The 14,770-nt window shown below is 46.1% G+C and overlaps 1 protein-coding gene across 1 annotated transcript in view; it reads right to left on the minus strand.

The window, feature by feature from the left end:
* The window catches only part of MEI1 (meiotic double-stranded break formation protein 1), a 92,054-nt gene that overhangs the window by 63,295 nt on the left and 13,989 nt on the right, over positions 1-14,770 (minus strand). Inside the window, exons 6-15 of the mRNA XM_066253074.1 lie at positions 14,227-14,430; positions 13,136-13,266; positions 10,095-10,209; positions 8,952-9,068; positions 6,310-6,409; positions 6,070-6,204; positions 3,922-4,036; positions 3,110-3,201; positions 2,227-2,368; positions 150-261 (exon numbers count right to left, since the gene is read on the minus strand). Of these exons, the coding sequence (XP_066109171.1) occupies positions 150-261; positions 2,227-2,368; positions 3,110-3,201; positions 3,922-4,036; positions 6,070-6,204; positions 6,310-6,409; positions 8,952-9,068; positions 10,095-10,209; positions 13,136-13,266; positions 14,227-14,430 (1,263 nt within the window). The remainder of the gene's footprint in view (positions 1-149; positions 262-2,226; positions 2,369-3,109; positions 3,202-3,921; positions 4,037-6,069; positions 6,205-6,309; positions 6,410-8,951; positions 9,069-10,094; positions 10,210-13,135; positions 13,267-14,226; positions 14,431-14,770) is intronic.

Here is a 14,770-nt window from a genome sequence, read left to right on the forward strand (position 1 = left end):
TGATATTCCCTACCACTCAACACAGGGCAGGGTGGATTTTAATTCTGAACAAATATGCAAATTTCTCATAAACAGGTATGCTCTGAGTATCTGACAGCTGCCTAAGGTGCCTGCCTCCCTCCCAAATTCCACACTTGCTTGATGCCTACCAAGCTTCTTGGAGAACTTCTCCTTCATGTGGGGAACAATGACAAAGAGGCTATGTAGAATTGAGAGGAAAACTTCCATCAAGGCTGGGTGAGCGGTCTGCTCCAAGTATCTCTGCAAAGAAACGGAGGGAGAACACAGTCCCCTCAGGACTGAGCCTCTGAAGAAAAACCATTAGCAAAACTGGCATCAAATCTAAGATAGTAGATTAAATCTATTCATTTAAGAAAACCCGTAGTCAAAAACCTATATCCAAGGTTTATGATCCATCACTTAATAAAGTGTGTAAGATACTTAACCTCCCTGGGCCTCTGTATCAAAAAGAGTAAAATAGGAGGAACATCAAGTCCTACTTCTCATAAACAAATGAGATCTAATGTGTGAGAAGTACTTTCTAAACAATAATGTAGACTGTCACTCATGTTTCTATTACTAGAGCTAATAATATAGTTACTAATAATACAGTTTACAAACTGCCTTCACATTTAATTTTCATGCGATCTTTGAATAGAGTCACGAGACAGGCTGATGTAGTAGACAAGAGCTCTGAATAAAAAAGTAGAGAAACTTGAGTTCTAATTCAAGCTCTGTACAAGGTCACTATGTGCCCTTGGGTCATTCTACCCTCTTCTCAGTGTCTCAGTTCCCTACCTATTAAGATCTGGTACCTCAGAGACATGGTTTTTGTTTGTTTGTTTGTTTTTTCATTTTTCTGAAGCTGGAAACAGGGAGAGACAGTCAGACAGACTCCCGCATGCGCCCGACCGGGATCCACCCGGCACGCCCACCAGGGGCGATGCTCTGCCCATCCTGGGCGTCGCCATGTTGCGACCAGAGCCACTCTAGTGCCTGAGGCAGAGGCCACAGAGCCATCCCCAGCGCCCGGGCCATCTTTGCTCCAATGGAGCCTCGGCTGCGGGAGGGGAAGAGAGAGACAGAGAGGAAAGCGCGGCGGAGGGGTGGAGAAGCAAATGGGCGCTTCTCCTGTGTGCCCTGGCCGGGAATCGAACCCGGGTCCTCCGCACGCTAGGCCGATGCTCTACCGCTGAGCCAACCGGCCAGGGCCAGAGACATGGTTTTTGAAGATACTTTTCCTTTGATTTTTAAACCAAATTTGAAAAAATTAAGAAATACCTAAAGAAAAGTAGAAAGCAAGAATAACAATTCTATGATCTAGTTCTAGATCTAGCTCTAACACTTTATTAATCTAGCAGGAAAGCAGAGCAGATGGGGACATTAACATGAATTGCCCAAGTGTTACTGTCTGTGTGTGCCAGTCAGGGCTGCAACCCATGGCTCCTGATGGTTACAGGCCTGAAGACCCTAGGAAACTGGTTCATGGGCCTCTTCAAGGAAAAGTGGTTCTCTCCTGTCAGAACCAGAGGATGCCTCCCTGCTACCACCTACTATTCCCAGGGGGCCATCCTGACAGGGACTTTTCAAAGACTCACAGAATGTCCAAACCTCAAACAGTACAAGACTCACCCAGTGTCAGCTGGGAAATCAACAGCTCTGGACCCAGATCTTCCTATCATCTCCACCTCAGTTCAGCTCAGAATGAAGCTCCTCCAGAGCAGGTCTCTCTTCAGAGTGGCCAACTCTCATTTTACAGAACATATATACGTGCTTCTTAGTCTGGATCACAGACACTCACCACTGCTCTTTACTATGCAGAAGGATACCTGGATTCAAATTTTACTAGTGTCATGCTCTTGCTCTATAACCATAAGAATGTGACAATATCATCTTTAAATTGGGGGAAATTATAGCACCCACTTCACAGAATCATTGGGATGATCAAATTAGGTAATGAATATAAGGTATTTATCACTTCATAAATATTACCTACTTATTTATTATTATTGCTTTCTACTTTTTCTCAAGAGGCATCTATTAGTGTTACAATGAAACTTTACACTTTGTTTTTAAAACCAAAGTAAAAGTGTCTGCAAGAATAACCCTGCTGAGAACCTCAGAAGGTCCAGTTGAGTAGTCACTGCCTGCATCTCTAGGCCTGGCTCATTCTCACATTCTTCTCTTCCCTAAGCTTCATTCTGTCCATGGCTCAGGGGAACCCACCATCACCATAGGGATACAAAGGGAGTCACAGGCACTGAGAAGAAATTCTGAGAAAGCTTCCAAGGTGTCTTCCTTCTCGGCACTGGGAGCTGTGAATGGATTCTCCTGGGCTGAAGGCTCACTCTGGAATTCCACAGCCAACCTGAGAAATCAATGCATGAATATAACTACTAGTACCTATGGGGCATATAGGTTAGAAGCATCCTCCTAGAGCCCTGGTTGGCAAACTGCGGCTCGTGAGCCACCTGTGGCTCTTTGGCCCCTTAAGTGTGGCTCTTCCACAAAATACCACGTGCGGGTGCTACCTTGATAAGGAATGCACTTACCTATATAGTTTAAGTTTAAAAACTTTGGCTCTCAAAAGAAATTTCAATCATTGTACTGTTGATATTTGGCTATGTTGACTACTGAGTGTGCTGACCACTGTCCTAGAGGAATGTCTGAGCTCATGATCCTGGGAAAGTATCCCTATCAGCAGATCTGGAGAAAATTCAAGAGGCCTCTATGAGGGAGGGCCTGGTCCTTGGCTACTTCTCCCACTTATGTGAAATTAATTCAACAAGCATTTAGTGAACACCTGTAGGGCTAGGTAGGTTATTTGGTAAGAGGAACAAAGTTGAATGAGTCATTGCCTTATTACACAGTACAGAAACTTCACCACAAGGAAATCTCTAGAAAACTCCCACTCTAGCTACCTGTCCTCCAACCTCTTCCACATACCCCCTCCACACCCACACATATCCCCATCCCCCATCACAAAGTCCTGTCACCATGCAGCAAAGCAACAGAAATCAAGCGTTGCTTCTAGAACATCTTCTTCTGTCTGATTCCTTTCCAAGCCCGCCCTCTATACTGCTATTTCAGAGGACAGAGGGCTCCTCACCTGCAGGCATTTCTAAATCCCTCCAGAGTGTTCAGGAGAAACTTCCCCCTTCGAAAAATGGCCTTCTCCAAATCTCTACTGGAGGCATGGCCCTGAGGTGAGAAGGAGAGAGGGGAACCTATTGATCAAGTACCTACTTTGTGTCCCAGTCTGTGCATGGAGAACTACAGTCCTCTTCCGCTCACACTGGAGTCTGGCATTCCCATATGCCTAACACTTTCCAGGGATCTTGGTTATACCCTTGTAAATTGAGACATATGACAGTTCATTTAAAAAATGGTAGGAGGGGGCTTGACCAGGCGGTGGCGCAGTGGATAGAGCGTCCGACTGGGATGTGGAGGACCCAGATTCGAGACCCCGAGGTTGCCAGTTTGAGCGTGGGCTCATCTGGCTTGAGCAAAAAGCTCGCCAGCTTGGACCCAAGGTCGCTGGCTTGAGCAAGGGGTTACTCGGTCTGCTGAAGACCCGTGGTCAAGGCACATATGAGAAAGCAATCAATAAACAACTAAGGTGTCAAAACGAATAACTGATGATTGATGCTTCTCATCTCTCTTCGTTCCTGTCTGTCTGTCCCTATCTATCCCTCTCTCTGACTCTCTGTCTCTGTAAAAAAATAATAAATAAATAAATAAATAAATAAATTTTAATTAAAAAAATAGCAATTATTAAACCTCACAGCCCTGTAGTTGGGGGGGAAAATGACATCTCATTGTTGGTATATGGGCATGAGAAAAAGCTATAAAGTGGCATACAAAGGTAATTATCTTCTAACAACACATTACAGCATGATCTCCAGACTGCAATACACTGACCAGGGGCCTCCTGCTCATTGGGGTTTGGGAGAAATCAGCACATCGGTTCAGCATTGCTTCAATCAAGGACCGCAGTTCCTTGTACTGCACAGGTAGAGCGCTCTGATGGTCCTTCCTGCATCCAGAGAGACAAAGGCAGGCTTAGGATGTGGTAAAGGACTCAAAGATATACTCAGGTTCTTGGGCAATGGGAGGCATTGTGGTCAATGAGAACATAGGTTAGGATCTGCTCTAATAAAAATCCTTGCTCCAATACTTATCTAGCTGCATGACTTTCTTCACATTCCTCATCCTCTGTAACCTTCAGTTTCCTCATTTATTAAATGAGTTAGTAGTACTCTCCTCATAGAATTATTCTAAGATTAAATTAGGTAAGGTATGCCAAGCACTTTCACCAGAAGGAACAATTAGTACAAAGGAAGTAAGGGGAAAGTCTAGACTAAAACAAAAATTGAGATTTTTTTTTTTTCTTTTTTTTTTTCCCTGAAGCTGGAAACGGGGAGAGACAGTCAGACAGACTCCCGCATGCACCCGACCGGGATCCACCCGGCACGCCCACCAGGGGCGACGCTCTGCCCCTCCGGGGCGTCGCTCTGCCGCGACCAGAGCCACTCTAGCGCCGGGGCGGGGCGTCGCTCTGCCGCGACCAGAGCCACTCTAGCGCCTGGGGCAGAGGCAAAGGAGCCATCCCCAGCGCCCGGGCCATCTTTGCTCCAATGGAGCCTTGGCTGCAGGAGGGGAAGAGAGAGACAGAGAGGAAGGAGAGGGGGGTGGAGAAGCAAATGGGCGCTTCTCCTATGTGCCCTGGCCGGGAATCGAACCCGGGTCCCCCGTACGCCAGGCCGACGCTCTACCGCTGAGCCAACCGGCCAGGGCCAAAAGATTGAGATTTTAAAAAATTACATCCATGAGCCCTGGCCGGTTGGCTCAGTGGCAGAGCGTCGGCCTGGCGTGCAGAAGTCCTGGGTTCCGATTCCCGGCCAGGGAACACAGGAGAAGCGCCCATCTGCTTCTCCGCCCCTCCCCCTCTCCCTTCTCTCTGTCTCTCTCTTCCCCTCCCGCAGCGAGGCTCCATTGGAGCAAAGATGGCCTGGGCACTGGGGATGGCTCCTTGGCCTCTGCCCCAGGCGCTAGAGTGGCTCTGGTCGCGACAGAGCGACGCCCCGGAGGGACAGAGCAGCGCCCCCTGGTGGGCAGAGCGTCGCCCCCTAGTGGGCGTGCCGGGTGGATCCCAGTCGGGCGCATGCGGGAGTCTGTCTGACTGTCTCTCCCCGTTTCCGGCTTCAGAGAAATACAAAAAAAAAAAAAAAAAAAAAATTACATCCATGAAATAAATACAGAATAAAAATGCTATTTAAAACATGCAAAGAACTGGAAAGAACTCTTTCAAATGAAAGCAAAGGAGTGAGTCAGTTTTCCTGGATCTCTCCCATGTATATAGGAGGTGTGCACATTACTAAACTTTGTTTTTCTCCTGCTAATCTGTCTCATGCCAATTTGATTAGACCAGCCAGAAAAACCTTGAAAGGTAGAGTAAAATTTTTCTTTCTGGACAGTTGGCAAGTAAGCCGGGAGAACTCACTGTCTATGACACCACTAGCTACTGGGAACTGCTGCAGCTGAGAATTCTGTGATGTCTGACGAAATGTTGCCAACAGGAAGTGGCCTTTGATGGAGAGTGGCAGGTCTCTGGAGTTGTTACTATGTTCAAAGGGTTTGGAGAACATTAGGTAAGGGAACATTTTCCTGATTGATGGAAAACAACACAATGACACTCATCTGCCCCTGCTAGAAAGCTATGCAGTGCAGTATGTAGCATGCAGTATATGAATAAAAATTAAGAAAATTTTAAAAATATGAAAGCAGAAATAAAACAATGAAAGGCTGAAAGAAAAGAAAATGTCCTAGAAACTAGTGCATAATGACAAAAAGATGAAAAACTGTCATAAAACAAAGAGAATTAGATGACCAATTCAGGATGTCCAACATCCGAATGGCAGTTTCAAAAAGAGAGAATAATAAAGTCCCAGAAAGAAAAAAAATTCAAGACACTTTCCCTGACAAGTAGCCCCTGGAACGTGCCCTAGCTTTGGCCTGGCCCTTGGGTACACACACAGGTGGAAAGTTCACCCTGCCTGCGTCGCTCACCTCAGAAAGGCAGAAGCAGCTTTCACTGCCTCAGTGGCCACCTCCAGCACAGGGCTGCTCACTGCCTCTTGGAGGGCACGGCCAGCATCTCTGCACATGGCTGAGCTTGTGAACAGTTTGATCTCCTCTGGCTGCCTGAGAAATAGTAAATGAGGAGCAGTGAGTGAACTATCACTGACCCATCAGGAATACTTCACTTTCTTTCTTCATTTGGGCCTGACGAGCCACCGCTTTGCTCACCGCATCAGGATCTCAGCAAAGAGCAGCATGCCCTGTTTATGTAGCTCTGTGTTGTTCATCCTCAGGCTTCCCTGCAGGCTCCTCACCACCGACTCGATCCCTACCTCAAAATAACATGGCAGAAGCAGGGATCAGTGCTTGGCAGTTCCTTCACTGCCTGCCCAGGAGACAAGAGAGGCTCTGCACAGCACATATTTGCTAGCAGTCCCTCATGGAGGGGTTCTGACAAGGTTGAACTGATAGAACAAGACTGAGATCTTGGCCCTGGCCGGTTGGCTCAGTGGTAGAGCATCAGCCTGGAGTGCAGGAGTCCCTGGTTCGATTCCCGGCCAGGGCACACAGGAGAAGCGCCCATCTGCTTCTCCACACCCCTCTCCTTCCTCTCTGTCTCTCTCTTCTTCTCCCGCAACCAAGGCTCCATTGAAGCAAAGTTGGCCCGGGCGCTGAGGATGGCTCCATGGCCTCTGCCTCAGGCGTTAGAATGGCTCTGGTTGCAACAGAGCAATGCCCCAGATGGGCAGAGCATCGCCCCCTGGTGGGCATGCCGGGTGGATCCCGGTCGGGCACATGCGGGAGTCTGACTGCCTCCCCGTTTCCAACTTCAGAAAAATACAAAAAAAAAAAAAGACTGAGATCTTGAGGGCAGGCCCTTTATGGATTTATCTCTGTCTTCCCAAAACCCAGCACAAGCCAAGGCACAGGCCCTGGTACTCAAAATATTTAGTGAATACCTACTGACTGAGTTGTGCCTTCTCCACTAAACATTCCTATTCCTCCTCAAAGCATCACATTGGACCTTCACTCCTCCAGGAAGCCTTCCCTGATCCACTCAGGCAGAGCTGTGGGCCTTCCTGAGCTCCCACACCTCTTGTACTTTCCTACAAATTAGCAGAGCCCTAATCAGCTATTCAGCTTGTTTATATTTCTCTCCCTTTCTAGAGGACCAGGACCAGGTCCCAGCCCAGTTCCTGACAAAGAATAGGAACACAGAAAAAAAAAAAAAAGACTGAATGTGCCCAGTCTAAAAATCCATTATGTGATATGAAAGGTCCCAGACAAGTGCTTCCTGCATTCACCAGGAAAGAAGAAAAGGGACAGTTTCAAGAAACAGCCTGACTGGTGGTGGCGCAGTGGAGAGAGCATCGACCTGGGATGCTGAGATCCTGGGTTTGAAACTCCAAGGTCACTGGCTTAAGTGCTGGAGCTCATCTCATCAGCTGGAGCATAGGCTCACCAGCTTGAGCGAGGAGTCACTGGATTGAACGTGGGATAGCCCATATGAGCATGGGATCATAGACCTAATCCATGGTCTCTGGCTGGAGCCCAAGGTCACTAGCTTGAGCCCAAGGTCACTGGCTTGGCATGAGCCCGCCCCCCACCCCCATCAAGGCACATATGAGAAGCAATTAATGAACGAAAGTGACACAACTACCAGTTGATGCGTCTCATCTCTTTCCCTTCCTGTTTCTCTCCTTCCTCTCTCCCTTCCTCCCTCGCTCCTCCTTCTCTCTCTCTACCTCTCTCTCTCACTTAAAAAACAAACAAGCAACTTAATAACTAGGACAGATATCTGGAGCACAGGAAAGGACTGAATCCAAGGTTGATTAAAGTTGTTCTTGGCCCTGGCCAGTTAGCTCAATAGGTTAAGAGCGTTGTCCTGAAACAAGGTTGCAGGTTCAATCACAGGTCAGGGCACACACGGGAAGCAACCAATGGATGCATGACTGAGTAGAACAACAAATGAATGCTTCCCTTCCCCCTCCCCTATCTCTGTCTCTCTAAAAATCAATAAAAATTGAGCCCTGGCTGAATAGTTCAATTGGCTGGAATGCTGTCCTGGAGCATAGAACAGAGGTTGTCAGTTCAATTCCCCAGTCAGGGCATGTATAGGAGCAGCTTGATGTTTGTCTCTCTCTCCCTGCCACTCACAAAACAAAAACAAACAAGTTTTCTTTATTTTTTTTTTTATTATTTTTTTTATTTTATTTTTTTTTCATTTTTCTGAAGCTGGAAACAGGGAGAGACAGTCAGACAGACTCCCGCATGCGCCCGACCGGGATCCACCCGGCACGCCCACCATGGGGCGACGCTCTGCCCACCAGGGGGTGATGCTCTGCCCATCCTGGGCGTCGCCATGTTGCGACCAGAGCCACTCTAGCGCCTGAGGCAGAGGCCACAGAGCCATCCCCAGCGCCCGGGCCATCTTTGCTCCAATGGAGCCTTGGCTGCGGGAGGGGAAGAGAGAGACAGAGAGGAAGGCGCGGCGGAGGGGTGGAGAAGCAAATGGGCGCTTCTCCTGTGTGCCCTGGCCGGGAATCGAACCCGGGTCCTCCGCACGCTAGGCCGACGCTCTACCGCTGAGCCAACCGGCCAGGGCAACAAGTTTTCTTAAGGTGCAACAGTAATTCATTTAGTGGCTAACAGAAGTGCCCTTCTCTTGCTAAACATATACTTCTGCTGATCAGTGAAGAGCAGAACTGTTTGAATATTACTGCTTGCATATGGATCTGGTAATGAGTTTGGGCTGATGGAAATGATCAGAACCAGCATGCCTCTTCAAGATGCAGGTTAGCCCCTCATCGCTGCTGTGCTTCAAAGTGCTGTCCATCCAACCCAGAGTGCAGTGTCATCCCACTACCAACCGTACACAGTGTGGCACTTAGAAAAGAAGAGTGACTCCTCCGCCAGAAGTATCAAGCAGTTGTAGCAGGACCAGGTAAGCACTTCACTGGAGGAGGAGAGATGCTCAAAGAGGAACTCTGGCCGAGGAGAGTGAAAGAAAACGATGAATGACAGCTAGTAATCATGATCCCGTAACTAACACTAGGGCCTTGGATTTATTCAGGTCCTATTATTTCATCTGTTCACACACCCTCTCATTATTAATGAGACATAATCATTAATTCACAGATAAACCTGAAAATGCCCTTGGGGTTATGGTCTAACCTCATCTTTTTAGTAGATGAAAAAACTGAGACCCAAGAGAGAGGTATTATTAGTGGTAGAGGTGGAACTAGAACTCAGATGCCCTAATTCTCAGGCTGGCCAAACAGCATGATGCAGAGAAAAGAGGGTTTTTTTTGTTTGTTTGTTTTTTATTATTCATTTTAGAAAGGAGGGGGGAGAGAGAGGAAAGGGGGGAGGAGCAGGAAGCATCAACTCCCATATGTGCCTTGACCAGGCAAGCCCAGGGTTTCGAACCAGCGACCTCAGCATTTCCAGGTCGATGCTTTATCCACTGCGCCTCCACAGGTCAGGCGAAAGAAAAGAGTTTTTAAGACCAAAGAGGCTTGATTTTACATCCCTTCTCTGCCAATGACTAACCTTGTCGAGTTAAAGCAGTTATTCCCTTCTCTGATCCTCAGTGTCCTTATCCATAAAATAGGAAAGATGAGGACCTAACTGTGGCAACCTTTACAAGGCACTTTAGGGAATATTTCCTGGCTCATAACAAGCCGTTGAGAAACATTAATTTTCTCTGCCTCTCAAGTCCATGGGTCTTTCCACCACCCCACACTAGGTGTTTATTCTTAGATGGTCAAACAAATAACAAAGGTCAGTAATAAAATGCTCAAGGTCATAAAAGAAATCTGTAGCAAGAAATTAATTCAGACATTATGAGACCTACTTCCTAGAGTTTGTCGTGTAAAACTGAAGTTGCCACCAATCCATTCTTCCAGTATGCATTATTACGAAACCCCAGCAGCACTTCTGCTACTGCTGTGATTCAAGGGTCTCCAGTCAGAACTCTAAGGTCCTTAGAGGAGGTCAGAAGGGGCCCCTACCTGGGATGTCAGCATGAATGAAGGCGGGGGCATGCTTCGCTGGGGAGTGGACCAGCACCGCGGTTATACAGTGGGCACTAGCCACCTGAAGAATCTCATCTCTGGAGAGGAGGAGCTGGAGAAACAGGAAGCAAAAAGTGCCACAGTTGCACCACTGACAGGACCAAGGAAACCTGCCACTCTGCCTCAGGGCAGAAGCCTAGTCTCGGAATCCCTCCTGCACTACCAGTTACTAAACATGAGGTTGGTTCTCAGGACAGTTATGGATTATGGAAAGGAATTTCTATGAACAGCAGCAGGTGAGAAATAGAACAAAAGAACACAATGGCAAAGAACACTAAAACTATCACCAATAAGGGCTCAGGCCTTCATTGACAAAAGTATTTTTACAACCCTCATTTGGTTTTGATGTTTGCAACAAGCCTGGGACATAACAAGGGAAACTTCTAACATGAGCTTCACTTTACAGAATGTCTAGGATGGGGACAGGTAGAAGAGGGTATAAGGAGGATAAATGGTGATGGAAGGAGACTTGACTTGGGGTGATGAACACATAATACAACATACAGATGATGTATTATAGAATTGTATGCCTAAAACCTATATAATCTTATTAACCAATGTCACCCCAATAAATTCAATAAAAAAGAAAAAAAAAGAGTTAACATAGTGGCTGGCGACCTTGGGGTCTCGAACCTGGGTCCTTCCGCATCCCAGTCCGACGCTCTATCCACTGCGCCACCACCTGGTCAGGCAAGATTGCTACTCTTGCAAAGGCCTGCCTGCAAGGGTAACCACTGACTGGGTTTGGGAAGTTGGATTTCAGGAGGGTTCCCATCATTCTAAGAACTGGTAAAGGTGGCTCACTGGGACGAAACGATTTGTACAAACAATATAATTTATGCTGGACTGTAAGGCCAAGGTCCACCGCCATCATGGCCATTCACTTGCAGGTTCTCATTGAATTTGGGCAAACGGTAAAGAAACAGTGGAGCCAAAAACTGGTAGGCCATTCCTTTATTATACTCTCGTACTGGCCAACAAGCAAGCATACATGGCTTGAAAACCCTGATACATTCTCCAGTTCCACAACCAGAAGAATCTTCTCCGGATTTTCCTAGAATCAAAGGCCCCCCCAGTCTTAGTCACCTCTGGTTTCCTATCTGCACACCTTCTCCCTTCTCTCTGCTCTAACTGGCTTCTCCTTCAACACCCTGCCATCTTGGCTTCTCTCCTCCATCCTCACTCTGCAAAAAATGGCTTCCTTCCTTCCTTTCTTTCTCCTTTTAAAACTTCTTTGGCACCAAAAACTTCTCCTCCAACATTAGCATAGCAATAGCCCTCCCAAACAGGAATGCAATCCACAATCAACTGCCCTGCTCTGAGGGCAAGCATGCACCTGGCTGCCCAGCGCCATTTTGGTACTACTAAGAAAAAGAGCTATAATTAAACTATGGCACACCATTGATGATAAAATATCTCCTTACTTCAAAGATGTTAAAATGTGGGGGGAGGGGGGGAATGTGTCTTACAAAAATGGTATTTAACCATTAAGCAAATCAGTGATTTTTGGTTTAAATTGTATATTCCTTATAAGACATATTAAGAAATACTCCAACCCTGTATTTCCATCATAAACAAAATTAATTATAAAAATCTATCTTTAAAAAAGTCGTAGTTATTTATCATGACCTATCAGAACTTGCATGACTTTCCCTGCTTGATCGTTAGCCTCAGCTTGGGCCACCTCACTTCACCTCCCATCCATCCCATCCCACTGGCCCTCCATTTCTGGAACACATCAAGCATTTCTCTTTCTGTTTTTTACCTCTACCTAAAATGCTTTTCTTCCCACTCTTCATATCCATAGCTTTATTTATTTTCAGCTTCATGAAGGTATACTTCTGTGCTTCAGGCCAATGCTCTAACCAATCAAGCTATCCTGCCAGGGCAGGTATACTTGATCACTGGCTTACTTTAATTCTTCAAGAGCCAGCTCAAATGTCAACCCTTCTGAGGCCCTGCCTGACCACCCAACCTGTAGATGGGATCCTCTGCTACTATCTCACCTCTCTTTATTTCCTTTATAGCACTCACCACAATCTACAATTACTTTGCTTGTTCATTTATTTGTCTACTATCTGCTTTACCCATTAGATGGTGAATGGGCAAGAAATTCATTTATTTATATATCATGATGGCCCTGGCCAGTTGGTTCAGTGGTAGATCATCGGCCCAGCATGTGGAAGGTCCCGGGTTTGATTCCCAGTCAGGGCACACAGGAGAGGCACCCATCTGCTTCTTCACCCCTCCTCCTCTCGCTTCTCTCTCTCTCACTCTCTCTTCTACCCCCCTCCTGCAGCCATGGCTCAATAAGAGTGAGTTGGCCCTGGGAGCTGAGGATGGCTCCATGGTCTACATCTCAGGCACTAAAAAATGGCTCTGGTTGCAACAGAGCATAACCCCCTACTGGGCTTGCCAGGTGGATCCCTTTCGGGGTGCATGCCGGAGTCTGTCTCTGCCTTCCCTCCTTTCACTAAATAAAAAAATAAATTTTAAAAAATCAACAAAGAAAGGGGAAAGGCTTTAGAGGCAAAAGGGAAGAGCATCTGCACAGCTAGCTAGACAGGATGTCTTAGCATATGCAGGACCAGGGAGAAGCTGCATGTGGCTGGAGCACCGGGTTGTAGAGTAGAAGAAACAGATAAGTACAGCTAAAGGGATAAACAGGGTCCAGAGGAAGAGGATTCTAGGTACCATACAGAGAAGCTTGAGTTTTGTCCCTAAAATAACTGAGGTAGCTTTGTTTCAGTTGTGGCAGGTGTTCTTCATTCCCATGCAGCCCAGATGTGAAGGGGGAAGATGCAATACAAGGATGCACAATTGAAAAAGAAAAACACACTCTGTGTCTTCTAACAGCATGTTATTTGGCTAGTAAGAAAACACTTTGTAAATTCTAGACAGAAGGAATGGTAGATGAGGACAAGACCTAGGAGGCATCTGAGTTCCCTTGTTATTGAAGGGAATAACAAGACAAAGACCTTTTTGAGCACCAAAGGCAGTGAGGTCTCTCCTGGTGGCCCCTCAACACTGTTAGGACTTTCCACCAGTGCTGAGTTGTTCATGATCACGGACACAAAGAGATCATACTTCAGCAGCTGCCTCAGCAAACCTAGAAAACAAAGGGGTTAGGAAGTCAGGCAAGAAGAGCACAGGCTCCAGAGTACACCTAAAGTAGCTCCTCAGATATTCCCTAGGGACTTCTTTATGTTTCTGAAGATATTCCTAAGTATTTTATTATTTTTAGTACTACTGTAAATAGGATTGTTTTCTTAATTTCTTTTTCAGATAGTTTGTTGTTAATGTATGGAAACACAACTGATTTTGTATCCTGCAACTTTACTGAACTCATTTATTAGTTTAACAGTTTTGGGGTACAGTTTTAGGGTCTTCTATATATAAGAATTATAGTGCTATTTTAAATAGAATCACACACTTTTCTGTGCAACCTCCATAACAGCACTTACCACACTGGACTCTAATTGTCCACATCTGGACTATGAGCTCCCTCAGAATAGAACCTAGATTTGATAATTTTTATGATGCCAGAGCCCAGCACAGAGCTTGGCCCAGGGTGAATGGTCACCATATGGCTAGACTGTTCATAACAGAGTTCTTGGCCCAAAATGTGGGAAGAAATTGTTGTTACCCACAGACTACGCTTTTCCCTATAGCTCCTGCTCTAAAGAGCCTCAAATAACAGGCAAAAAAAAAAAAAAAAAAGCCTGGACATCATCCTGGAGGCTAAAGGGAACCATAGATAATTTTCCAAATAGGAAAACAACAGGATATAAACTGTATTGTGTGAAGATTAACTTGGGAACAAGTATAAGACCAGGATGCACCAGGATAGGTAGTAAAAGATTGGAGGCAGAAAAAAACTGCTGTCCCACTTTTTTCCTATTCTCCTTCCAAGAGCAACATTCTTAAGATGCCACACCAACCCTAAGCATCTTTCACAGCTGTGCATCTTATCTCTCAAACCCATGGCTTTGCAAAGCAGCCACTAGGGAGCCAATTTCTCAAGTCCTCAAACAAAACCTCAAACTTTCTCTGCAGTCTCTCGTTTTACCCAAGCAGTTTATCTGTAGCTCCTTTGTCTGGGCAACATCCAGCGTGGAAAGGAAGAGAGGGCACAGCTTCTCCCGAAAATGGCCTGAAAGCATCTCAGCTGCCACTGGTGAGGAGAACAGCTTTCCATACAGGTAACAAACAGAAGCTTGCACCCCCTCATTGGGGTATACTAAACCTCTCAACAGATGTTCCATCAGGTCACCTGTCCAGAAAATAACCAAGGGGCCAGGGGAAAAGCACAATGTCAACTGGCATATGAAACTACACATATTGCCCTCAATGGTAGTAATGGTAATCCCCAATAATTCTCCATAATAAATTATTTTTACACTTACTGAAATGGGAAAACTAAGGTTTAGAGAAGGTAAGCAATTTACCCTTAGGTAAATCTTCTGTGAGATATTTATTTGCATTTTCCTGATAGAAAAGAATGCATCTATATTTCAGAATTAATTCCTCATTCCACCCAAAAGAAAGATTCATACTAGGTACTTAATTTGTTTTAAAAAGTAGTGACTAGCCTGGCGGTGGCGCAGTGGATA

The sequence above is a fragment of the Saccopteryx bilineata genome, chromosome 1, assembly GCF_036850765.1.
Source record: "Saccopteryx bilineata isolate mSacBil1 chromosome 1, mSacBil1_pri_phased_curated, whole genome shotgun sequence".
NCBI lineage: Eukaryota > Metazoa > Chordata > Mammalia > Chiroptera > Emballonuridae > Saccopteryx > Saccopteryx bilineata.